Source organism: Piliocolobus tephrosceles, chromosome 21, assembly GCF_002776525.5.
Source record: "Piliocolobus tephrosceles isolate RC106 chromosome 21, ASM277652v3, whole genome shotgun sequence".
Taxonomy (NCBI): domain Eukaryota; kingdom Metazoa; phylum Chordata; class Mammalia; order Primates; family Cercopithecidae; genus Piliocolobus; species Piliocolobus tephrosceles.
The window spans coordinates 17894048-17905726 of record NC_045454.1 but is presented as its reverse complement, the minus strand read 5'-3'; the positions used below and the strand labels follow the sequence as shown (position 1 = coordinate 17905726).

The 11679-nt window shown below is 41.6% G+C and overlaps 1 protein-coding gene and 1 long non-coding RNA gene across 2 annotated transcripts in view; one reads left to right on the top strand and one right to left on the bottom strand.

Moving 5' to 3' along the window:
- Positions 1-11679, top strand: part of LOC111554062 — a 48886-nt gene that overhangs the window by 23061 nt on the left and 14146 nt on the right. The window contains exon 2 of the long non-coding RNA XR_002735138.1: positions 10780-10933. This is a non-coding gene — a long non-coding RNA (uncharacterized LOC111554062). The remainder of the gene's footprint in view (positions 1-10779; positions 10934-11679) is intronic.
- Positions 7482-8111, bottom strand: LOC111554058 (calmodulin-like). Its single transcript, XM_026447694.2, has 2 exons — positions 7668-8111; positions 7482-7614 (listed from the first exon to the last, which is right to left on the bottom strand). Exons 1-2 carry the CDS (start codon positions 8074-8076, stop codon positions 7574-7576), a joined length of 450 nt encoding a protein of 149 aa, XP_026303479.1. The 5' UTR covers positions 8077-8111; the 3' UTR covers positions 7482-7573.

Here is an 11679-nt window from a genome sequence, read left to right as displayed (position 1 = left end):
CAGGCTGTGGATTGGGTTACCAGGGAAATGCATAGATGAGGATGATGGAGTGAGGGGTAGTGATTGTAAAGCCCAGCCTTTGTGCCTGTCAATCCTTTCTTCCACTATGCAGAATCTACCCAGAAGGTGTACATTTTCCCAATTTTGTACAATGGCTAAACAAGAAAAAAAAGTTGGAGATTTTGGGAAAACATGTTAACCCTATAGGGTAATTCTTCTCTCTACCTTTAAACGTTCTGGGACAGCACTGACCTTGATCCTGAGGAGGATCTGGGGAGAGAAGTAGAGAAAGTTCTTGAATGAACCTGCCCCACACTAAGCCACTTGGCTTTGCCAGGTAAGGGCCACTTTCATCTGACTGTCACACACTTGGGCTCTAGCTACACTCTCTGTTGATGTCCATGCAAATCAAAGTTTCAGAGACACTCTTTCTTCTGCATATTCTGGCAGAAAGGTGAGATTTATTACTATTATTATTATACTTTAATTTCTAGAATACATGTGCACAGTGTGCAGGTTTGTTACCTAGGTATACATGTCCCATGTTGGTTTGCTGCACCCATTAACTCGTCATTTACATTAGGTATTTCTCCTAATGCTATCCCTCTCCATCCCCCCATCCCAGACAGGCCCCCATGTGTGATGTTCCCCGCCCTGTGTCCAGGTGTTCTCATTGTTCAATTCCCACCTATGAGTGAGAACATGCAGTGTTTGGTTTTCTGTCCTTGTGATAGTTTGCTCAGAATAACAGTTTCCAGCTTGATCCATGTCCCTGCAAAGGACATGAACTCATCCTTTTTATGGCTGCCTAGAATTTCATGGTGTATATGTGCCACATTTTCTTAATTCAGTCTATCATTGATGGACGTTTGGTTTGGTTCCAAGTCTTTGCTATTGTGAATAGTGCTGCAATAAACATGTATGCATGTGTCTTTATAGCAGCATGATTTATAATCCTTTGGGTATATACCCAGTAATAGGATTGCTGGGTCAAATGGTATTTCTAGTTCTAGATCCTTGAGGAATCACCACACTGTCTTCCACAATGGTTGAACTAGTTTACAGTCCCACCAACAGTGTAAAAGCGTTCCTATTTCTCCACATCCTCTCCAGCATCTGTTGTTTCCTGACTTTTTAATGATCGCCATTCTAACTGGTGTGAGATGGTATCTCATTGTGGTTTTGATTTGCGTTTCTCTGATGGTGAGTGATGATAAGCATTTTTTCATGTGTCTGTTGGCTGCATAAATGTCTTCTTTTGAAAAGTATCTGTTCACATGCTTTGCCCACTTTTTGATGGGGTTGTTTGTTTTTTTCTTGTAAATCTGTTTAAGTTCCTTGTAGATTCTGGATATTAGCCCTTCGTCAGATGCGTAGATTGCAAAAATTTTCTCCCATTCTGTAGGTTGCCTATTCTGTCCCATACTAAGCCACTTGGCTTTGCTAGGTAAGGGCCACTTACCTGCCAGGTTGCCCACTCTGATGGTAGTTTCTCTTGCTGTGCAGAAGCTCTTCAGTTTAATTAGATCCCGTTTGTCTATCTTGGCTTTTGTTGCCATTGCTTTTGGTGTTTTAGTCATGAAGTCCTTGCCCATGCCTATATCCTAAATGGTATTGCCTAGGTTTTTTTCCCCAGGGTTTTCATGGGTTAACTTTTAAATCTTTAATCCATCTTGAATTAAGTTTTGTATAAGGTGTAAAGAAGGGATCCAGTTTCAGCTTTCTACATATGGCTAGCCAGTTTTCCCAGCACCATTTATTAAACAGGGAATCTTTTCCCCATTTCTTGTTTTTGTCAGGTTTGTCAAAATCAGATGGTTGTAGATGTGTGGTGTTATTTCTGAGGGCTCTGTTCTGTTCCACTGGTCTATCTCTGTTTTGGTACCAGTACCATGCTGTTTTGGTTACTGTAATCTTGTACTGTAATCTTTGAAGTCATGTAGCATGATGCCTCGAGCTTTGTTCTTTTTACTTAGGATTGTCTTGGCAATGTGGGCTCTTTTTTGGTTCCATATGAACTTTAAAGCAGTTTTTTCCAATTCTGTGAATAAAGTCATTGGTAGCTTGACGGGGATGGCATTGAATCTATAAATTACCTTGGGCAGTATGGCCATTTTCATGATATTGATTCTTCCTATCCATGAGCATGGTATGTTCTTCCATTTGTTTGTATTCTCTTTTATTTCATTGAGCAGTGGTTGGTCGTTCTCCTTGAAGAGGTTCTTCACATCCCTTGTAAGTTGGATTCCTAGGTATTGTATTCTCTTTGTAGCAATTGTGAATGGGAATTCACTCATGATTTGGCTCTCTGTCTGTTATTGGTGTTTAGGAATGCTTGTGATTTTTTGCACATTGATTTTGTATCCGGAGACTTTGCTGAAGTTGCTTATCAACTTAAGGAGATTTTCGGCTGCGACAATGGGGTTTTCTAAATATACAATCATGTCATCTGCAAACAGGGACAATTTGACTTCCTCTTTTCCTAATTGAATACCATTTATTTCTTTCTCCTGCCTGATTGCCCTCTCCAGAACTTCCAACACTGTGTTGAATAGGAGTGGTGAGAGAGGGCATCCCCGTCTTGTGTCAGTTTTCAAAGGGAATACTTTCAGTTTTTGCCCATTCAGTATGATATTGGCTGTGGGTTTGTTATAAATAGCTGTTATTATTTTGAGATACGTTCCATCCATACCTAGTTTATTGAGACTTTTTAGCATGAAGGGCTGTTGAATTCTGTCGAAGGCCTTTTCTGCATCTATTGAGATAATCATGTGGTTTTTGTCACTGGTTCTGTTTATGTGATGGATTACGTTTATTGATTTGCATATGTTGGACCAGCCTTGCATCCCCTATATGAAGCCGACTTGATCATGGTGGACAAGATTTTTGGTGTGCTGCCAGATTCAGTTTACCAGTATTTTATTGAGGATGTTTGCTTCGATGTTCATCAGGGATATTGCTCTAAAATTCACTTTTGTTGTTGTTGTTGTGTCTCTGCTAGGCTTTGGTATCAGAATGATGCTGGCCTCATAAAACGAGCTAGGGAGGATTCCCTTTTTTTTTTTTTTTTTTTTTTTGAGACGGAGTCTCGCTCTGTCACCCAGGCTGGAGTGCAGTGGCCGGATCTCAGCTCACTGCAAGCTCCGCCTCCCGGGTTTACGCCATTCTCCTGCCTCAGCCTCCCCAGTAGCTGGGACTACAGGCGCCCGCCACCTCGCCCGGCTAGTTTTTTTTTGTATTTTTTAGTAGAGACAGGGTTTCACCGTGTTAGCCAGGATGGTCTCGATCTCCTGACCTCGTAATCTGCCTGTCTCGGCCTCCCAAAGTGCTGGGATTACAGGCTTGAGCCACCGCGCCCAGCCGATTCCCTCTTTTTCTATTGATCGGAATAGTTTCAGAAGGAATGGTACCAGTTCCTCCTTGTACCTCTGGTAGACTTCAGCTGTGAATCCGTCTGATCCTGGACTTTTTTTTTGGTTGTTAAGCCATTAATTATTGCCTCAATTTCCAAGTCTGTTATTGGTCTATTCAGAGATTCAAATTCTTCCTGGTTTAGTCTTGGGATGGTGTATGTGTCCAGGAATATATCCATTTCTTCTAGATTTTCTAGTTTATTTGCATAGAGTTGTTTACAGTATTCTCTGATAGTAGTTTGTATTTCTGTGGGATCAGTGGGATATCTTCTTTGTCATTTTTATTGCATCTATTTGATTCTTCTCTCTTTTCTTCTTTATTAGTCTGGCTAGTGGTCTATCAATTTTGTAGATCTTTTCAAAAAACAAGCTCCTGGATTCACTGATTTTTTTGATGGTTTTTTTTGTGTATGTGTCTCTATCTCTTTCAGTTCTGCCCTGATCTTAGTTATTTCTTGTCTTCTGCTAGCTTTTGAATGTGTTTGCTGTTGGGTCTCTAGTTCTTTTAATTGTGATGTTAGGGTGTTGATATTAGATATTTCCTGTTTTCTCTTGTGGGCATTTAGTGCTACAAATGTCCCTCTACACGCTGCTTTGAATGTGTCCCAGAGATTCTGGTATATTGTGTCTTTGTTCTCATTGGTTTCAAAGAACATCTTTATTTCTGCCTTCATTTCGTTATTTACCCAGTAGTCATTTAGGAACAGGTTGTTCAGTTTCCATGTAGTTGAGCTGTTTTGAGTGAGTTTCTTAATCCTGAGTTCTAGTTTGATTGCACTGTGATCTGAGAGACAGTTTATTGTGATTTCTGTTCTCTTACATTTGCTAGGAGTGCTTTGCTTCCAACTATGTGGTCAATTTTGGAATAAGTGCGATGTGATGCTGAGAAGAATGTATATTCTGTTGATTTGGGGTGGAGAGTTCTGTAGATGTCTATTAAGTCTCCTTGGTCCAGAGCTGAGTTCAAGTCCTGGATATACTTGTTAACCTTCTGTCTCAGTGAGCTGTCTAACATCGACAGTGGGGTGTTAAAGTCTCCCATTATTATTGTATGGGAGTCTAAGTGTCTTTGTAGGTCTCTAAGGACTTGCTTTATGAATCTGGATGCTCCTGTATTGGGTGCATATATATTTAGGACAGTTGGCTCTTGTTGAATTGATCCCTTTACCATTATGTAATGGCCTTCTTTGTCTCTTTTGATCTTTGTTGGTTTAAAGTCTGTTTTATCAGAGACTAGGATTGCCACTCCTGCTTTTTTTTGCTTTCCATTTGCTTGGTAGATCTTCCTCTATCCCTTTATTTTGAGCCTATGTGTGTCTCTGCACATGAGATGGGTCTCCTGAATACAGCAGACTGATGGGTCTTGACTCTTTATCCAATTTGCTAGTCTGTGTCTTTTAATTGGGGCATTTAGCCCATTTACATTTAAGGTTAATATTGTTATGTGTGAATTTGATCCTGTCATTATGATGTTAGCTGATTATTTTACCCATTAGTTGATGCAGTTTCTTGCTAGCATCAATGGTCTTTACAATTTGGCATGTTTTTGTAGTGGCTGGTACCAGTTGTTCCTTTCCATGTTTAGTGCTTCCTTCAGGAGCTCTTGTAAGGCAGGCCTGGTGGTGACAAAATCTCTCAGCATTTGCTTCTCTGTAAAGAATTTTATTTCTCCTTCAGTTATGAAGCTTAGTTTGACTGGATATGAAATTCTGGGTTGAAAATTCTTTTCTTTAAGAATGTTGAATATTGGCCCCCAGTTTCTTCTGGCTTATAGGGTTTCTGCCAGGAGACCTGCTGTTAGTCTGATGGACTTCTCTTTGTGGTCTGACCTTTCTCTCTAGCTGCCCTGAACATTTTTTCCTTCATTTCAACCTTGGCTAATCTGAGAATTATGTGTCTTGGGTTACTGTTCTCGAGGAGTATCTTTGTGGTATTCTCTGTATTTCCTGAATTTGAATGTTGGCCTGCCTTGCTAGGTTGGCAAGTTCTCCTGGATAATATCCTGAAGAGTGTTTTCCAACTTGGTTCCATTCTCCCCACCACTTTCTGGTACACCAATCCAACGTAGATTTGTTCTTTTCACATTGTCCCATATTTCTTGGAGGCTTTATTTGTTTGTTTTTACTTTTTTTTTCTCTAAACTTCACTTCTCACTTTATTTCATTAATTTGATCTTCGATCACTGGTACCCTTTCTTCCACTTGATCAAATCGGCTACTGAAGCTTGTGCATGCATCACGTAGTTCTCATGCCATGGTTGTCAGCTCTATCAGGTTATTTGAGGTCTTCTCTACACTGTTTATTCTAGTTAGCCATTCATCTAATCTTTTTTCAAGATTTTTAGCTTCCTTGCAATGGGTTCAAATATTCTCCTTTAGCTCGGAGAAGTTTGTTATTACCAACCTTCTGAAGCCTCCTTCTGTCAGCTCATCAAAGTCATTCTGTGTCCAGCTTTGTTCTGGTGCTGGTGAGGAGCCATGATCCTTTGGAGGAGAAGAGGCACTCTGGTTTTTCAAGTTTTCAGCTTTTCTTCTCTAGTTTTTCCCTCTCTTTGTGGTTTTACAGCATTTTTGATGCTGATGACCTACAGATGGGGTTTTGGTGTGGATGTCCTTCTTGTTGATGTTGATGCTATTCCTTTCTGTTTGTTAGTTTTCCTTCTAACACTCAGGTCTGTCAGCTGCAGATCTGTTTGAGTTTGCTGGAGGTCCACTCCAGATGCTGTTTGCCTGGGTATCACCAGTGGAGGCTGCAGAACAGCAAATATTGCAGAACAGCAAATATTGCTCCCTGATCCTTCCTCCAGAAGCTTTGTCCCAGAGGGATACCCACCTGTATGAGGTGTCAGTCGGCCCCTGTTGGGAGCTGTCTCCCAGTTAGGCTACAAGGGGGTCAGGGACCCACTTGGGGAAGTAGGCTGTTGGTTCTCAGAGCTCAAACACCATGCTGGGAGAACCACTGCTCTCTTCAGACCTGTCAGACCGGGACGTTTAAGTCTGCAGAAATTTCTGCTGCCTTGTCAGCTATGCCCTGCCCCCAGAGGTGGGGTTTACAGAGGCAGCAAGCCTTGCAGAGCTGTGGTAGGCTCTGCCCAGTTTGAGCTTCCCAGCCACTTTGTTTACCTACTCAAGCCTCAGCAATGGTGGACACCCCTCCCCCTGCCAGGCTGCTGCCTCCCAAGTCGATCTCAGACTGCTGCACTAGCAGTGAGCAAGGCTCCATGGGCATGGGACCCGCGGAGCCAGGCACAGGATATAATCTCCTGGTGTGCCGTTTGCTAAGACCATTGGAAATGCACAGTATTTGGTCGGCAGCCTCCCGATTTTCCAGGTACAGTCTGTCATGGCTTCCCTTTGCTAGGAAAGGGAAATCCCCCGACCCCTTGTGCTTCCCGGGTGAGGCAATGCCCTGCCCTGCTTCAGTTCACCCTCCTTGGGCTGCACCCACTGTCCAACCAGTCCCAATGAGATGAACCAGGTACCTCAGTTGTAAATGCAGAAGTCACCATCTTCTGCGTTGATCACACTGGGAACCACAGACCAGAGCTGTTCCTATTCGGCCATCTTGGAACAGAATTGAGATTTGTTTTTTTCTTTGATTTATTTTTCCTTTTATTTTAGGTTCAGTGGTACATATGCAGATAAAGTTGTGTCATGGGTTTTGTGGTAAATATGATTTCTTCATCTGGGTACTAAGCATAGTACTCAATAGTTATTTTTTGTACCTTTCACCCTCCACCTTCAAGTAGGTCCCAGTGTGTGTTGTTCCCCTCTTGGTGCCCATGAGTCTTATCATTTAGTTCACTCTTATAAGTGAGAACATACCATATTTGGTTTTCTATTCCTGCATCAGTTTGCTGAGAATAATGACTTCCAGCTCCATCCATGTTAATGCAAAAGACATAATCTCACTCTTTTGTAGGACTGCATAGTATTCCATTGCATACATGTACCACATTTTCTGTATTTAATCTGTCCTTGATGAGCATTTGGGTTCATTCCATGTCTTTGCTATTGTGCATAGTTTTGCAATGAACATTCATGTGCATATGTCTTTATGGCAGAATGATTTTTTTTTCTTTTTCTTTTTTTTGCAAGAGGTAAGTAAAAGATTCAATTTGATTCTTCTAGAGGGGGGAAAAAGGAGTTGAAAGTAGGTCTTCATTTTGCAGTCATCATCTGTACGAATTCTTCATAGTTGCCTTGTCCGTCTCCATCAATATCTGCTTCATCTGTACGAATTCTTCATAGTTGCCTTGTCCGTCTCCATCAATATCTGCTTCTCTGATCATTTCATCTACTTCTTCATCTGTTAGTTTTTCTCCTAAGTTTGTCATGACGTGACGTAGTTCTGCTGCACTGATGTAACCATTGCCATCCTTGTCAAAGACTCGGAATGCCTCACAGATTTCTTCTTCACTATCTGTATCTTTCATTTTTCTAGCCATCATAGTCAAAAATTCGGGGAAGTCAATGGTGCCATTACCATCAGCATCCACTTCGTTGATCATATCCTGCAATTCAGCTTCTGTTGGGTTCTGACCCAGTGACCTCATGACAGTTCCAAGTTCCTTTGTTGTGATGGTGCCATCGCCATCCTTATCGAATAGGGAGAAAGCTTCCTTGAATTCAGCAATCTGTTCCTCGGTCAGCTGATCAGCCATGGTGCGATCGAAGGGAGGAAGAGCAGAGGGAGCGAGGGCGGGGATGCCTCCGATGATGTTGCTGCTGCTGCCGCTAAGGCGCGCTGTGCGCTGTGCGCTGTGCCGTCGCCGCCGCCGCTTGCGCCGCCGCCTGACTACGAGTAACCGCACAGCGTCCACGAGACTCCCAGCACCACTGCCCACTGCCCTATGGCAGAATGATTTCTATTCTTCTGGGTATACACCCAGTGATGGGATTGCTGGGTTGAATGGTAGTTCTGTTGTAGGCTGTCTGAGGAATCACCACGCTGCTTTCCACAATGGGTGAACTAATTTACACTTCCACCAACAACGTGTAAGTGCTCCCTTTTCTTCATAACCTTGTCAGTATCTGTCCTTTTTTGACTTTTTAATAAGAGCCATTCTGACTGGTGTGAGATGGTATCTCATTTTGGTTTTGATTTGTTTTTCTCTAATGTTCAGTGATGTTAAGCTTTTATTATATGCTTTTTGGCCACCTGTATGTCTGCTTTTGAAAAGTGTCTGTTCCTGTCCTATGCTCATCTTTTCTGTTGTTGTTTTAAAAGAGGTCTCACTCTGACACACAGGCTGGAGTGGTGTGGCACTGTCTCAGCTCACTGCACCCTCTGGCTCCTGGGCTCAGGTGATCCTCCCAGCTCAGCCTCCTGAGTAGCTGGGACTACAGGCTCATGTCGCCATGCCAGGCTAATGTTTTCTAATTTTAGTAAAGAGGGGTTTTTGCCATGTTACCCAGCCTGTTCTCAAATTCCTGGGCTCAAGCCATCCACCAGCCTTGGCTGCCCAACGTGCTGGAATTACAGGCATGAGCCATTGTGCTAAGCCCTTTACCCACTTTTTTATGGGTTTGTTTTTTCTTTCTTGTAAAGTTGTTTCTTATAGATTCTCAGATACTAGATCTTCTTCAGATACATAGTTTGAAAATATTTTCTCACATTCTGTAGGTGTGTTTGTAGTTCTCTCATTCCAGCGTGTTTCTAGTTTTGGATTTTACATTTAAGTCTTTAATCCATCTTGAATTGATTTTTGTATATGGTTTGAAGAAGGAGTTCAGTTTCAGTATTCCGCATATGGCTAGCCAGTTCTCCCAGCATCATTTCTTGAACAGGGAGTCTTTTCTTCATTGCTTGTTTGGTCAGATTTGTTGAAGATCAGATAGTTGTAGGTGTATGGCCTTATTTCTGGGGTCTCCATTCTGTTCCATTGGTCTAGGTGTCTGAGACCACCATATTTGGCAGGCTGGTCTCAAGTTATCTTCTGACCTCATGATAGGCCTGCTCCAGCCTCCCAAAGTGCTGGGATTACAGGCATGAGCCACCGTGCCCAGCCCCTTTGCCCACTTTTTAATGGAGTTGTTTGTCTTTTCTTGCAAAGTTACTAAAGTTCCTTATAGATGCTAGATATAAGACCTTTTTCAGGTACAAAATTTTCAAATATTTTCTCCCATTCTGTAGATTGTCTGTTGACTCTGTTGATAGTTTCCGTTGCTGTGCAGAAGCTCTTTAGCTTAAATAAATCCATTGTCAATTTTTACTTTTCTTGTGATTGCTTTTGGCATCTTTGTCATAAAACTTTTTTCCATTTCTACATTCAGAATGATATTGCCTGTGTAGTTTTCCAGGGTTTTTATAGTTTTGCATTTACATTTAAGTCTTTAACCCATATTGAGTTGATTTTTCTATATAATGTGAGGAAGAAATTCAGTTTCAATCATCTGCATATGACTAGCCAGTTACTCAGAACCATTTCTTGAATAGGAAATCCTTTTTACATTGCTTGTTTGGTCAGCTTAGTCGAAAGTCAGATGGTTGTAGGTGTGCGACCTTATTTCTGGGCTCTCTCTTCTCTCCCACTGGTCTGTGTGTCTGTTTTTGTACCAGTACCATACTGTCCAGTTACTGTGGCTCTGTAGTACAGTTTGATGTTGGGTAATGTGATGTTTCCAGCTTGGTTCTTTTTGCTTAGAATTGTCTTGGTTATTCAACTCATTCTTGGTTCTATGTGTATTTTAAAATAGTTTTTTCTAATTCTATGAAGGATTTCATAGGTAGTTCAATAGAAATAGCATTGAATCTGTACATTTCTTTGGGCAGTATGGCTGTTTTAATGATAATGACTCTTGCTATCTAAAAACATGGGATGTTTTTCCATTTGTTTGGGTCATCTCTGGTTTTTTAAGCAGTGTTTTGTAATTCTCAGGGTAACAATCTTACACCTCCTGGTTAGCTGTATTTCTAGGTATTTTATTCTTTTTATGGCAATTGTGAATGAAACTGCAGTCCTGATCTGGCCCTGTGCTTCACTGTTGGCATATAGGAGTTCTAGTGATTTTTGCACAGTGATTTTGTGTCCTGAAACCAGCCTAAGAATCGTTTGGGCGGTGACTATGATATTTTCTAGATATGGAATCAGGTCTGCAGACAGGGATTGTTCGACCTCTCTTTCTGTTTGGATGTCTTTTCTTTCTTTCTCTTGCCTGATTGCTCTGGCCAGGACTTCCAACACTATGTTGAATAGGAGGGGTGAGAGAGGGCACTGCAGAAATTGTGGTCTGAAAATCCAAATTCAATTCCTGTTCCATTCATCATACATTTTTTGAGGTGTGATTTATCAAATACAAAACAGAACAAAACAAAAAATTTCTCTGTTAATTCTGTCTTATTGGCCCCTCACTTGCAAATACAGGCCCATACACACAAGAGCTTAGCACCACGGACAGCACCACAGAAGAAACACAGCTTTGGGAGACTTGGACATCAAGGACAACATTGTCAAAGAGCAGATTTATTATTTGGGGGCTTTCAGCGAAAACAGAAAAGCCCTAAAGACTTTTCAGTAGGTAAGCTTTTAGAGTGCAGAAATAACGTACTGTGTTTTGAGCAATGATATATTTGCTGGGAGAAGACCATGAATTTGGGTTGACAAGCATGAAAGAGACATTCAGTAAGTCTCCAGAGGTAAATAAAAAATCTTTTGTTCAACATTGGTTCCTTGGCTCTATGTCTTCTCTTTTTATCTGAGACATCACTCCTGGCCACCATGAGCATAGGGTAGTAGCTGGTATGAAGATGAGTGTAACAAATGGCTTACATGAGCTGAACTGAACTGGTGAATATTAGCCAAGAAAAGGCAGTCACTGTGTGTTTGTATAGTAGGGGCAGCATGTAGGACACTGTAGGTTATTCAAATACAATGGGCATCATCCAGCGACATGTAGATATGAAATCAAATTCATCTTCTGCTCAGAAATTCATGGGTTCCAAGATAGTTTTTATCCACTCAGAGCAAGAATTGCCTAATTCCCCAAGAAATGATTTCCATGCTGATGAGGGGCCTATGAACCATCATCAAAATAGAGAGGTGACCAAAACTGTGAGAGGGATGATATAAGGAGGAAAGTGTACCTAACAAGAACCTGAGACTTACCAGTGAAAGTGGAGGGAATTTCAGTTCATACAGGAAAGCAACAAGAAAGAGAGGCATGAAGGTGTCATTTACTGTGCATTGACACCTCAAGGTATCTGGATATTAGCTTAAAGGAGGGCAAGGAGAGAGGCATACCCATGAGTAAGGTTGGAGTTGAAC

Coding starts and splice junctions, on each gene's coding strand:
- LOC111554058 (XM_026447694.2), bottom strand. CDS start 8,076: ATGGCTGATCAGCTGACCGAGGAACAGATTGCTGAATTCAAGGAAGCT. Junction 7,615..7,667: donor TATTGATGGAGACGGACAAG/GCAACTATGAAG, acceptor GAGACGGACAAG/GCAACTATGAAGAATTCGTA.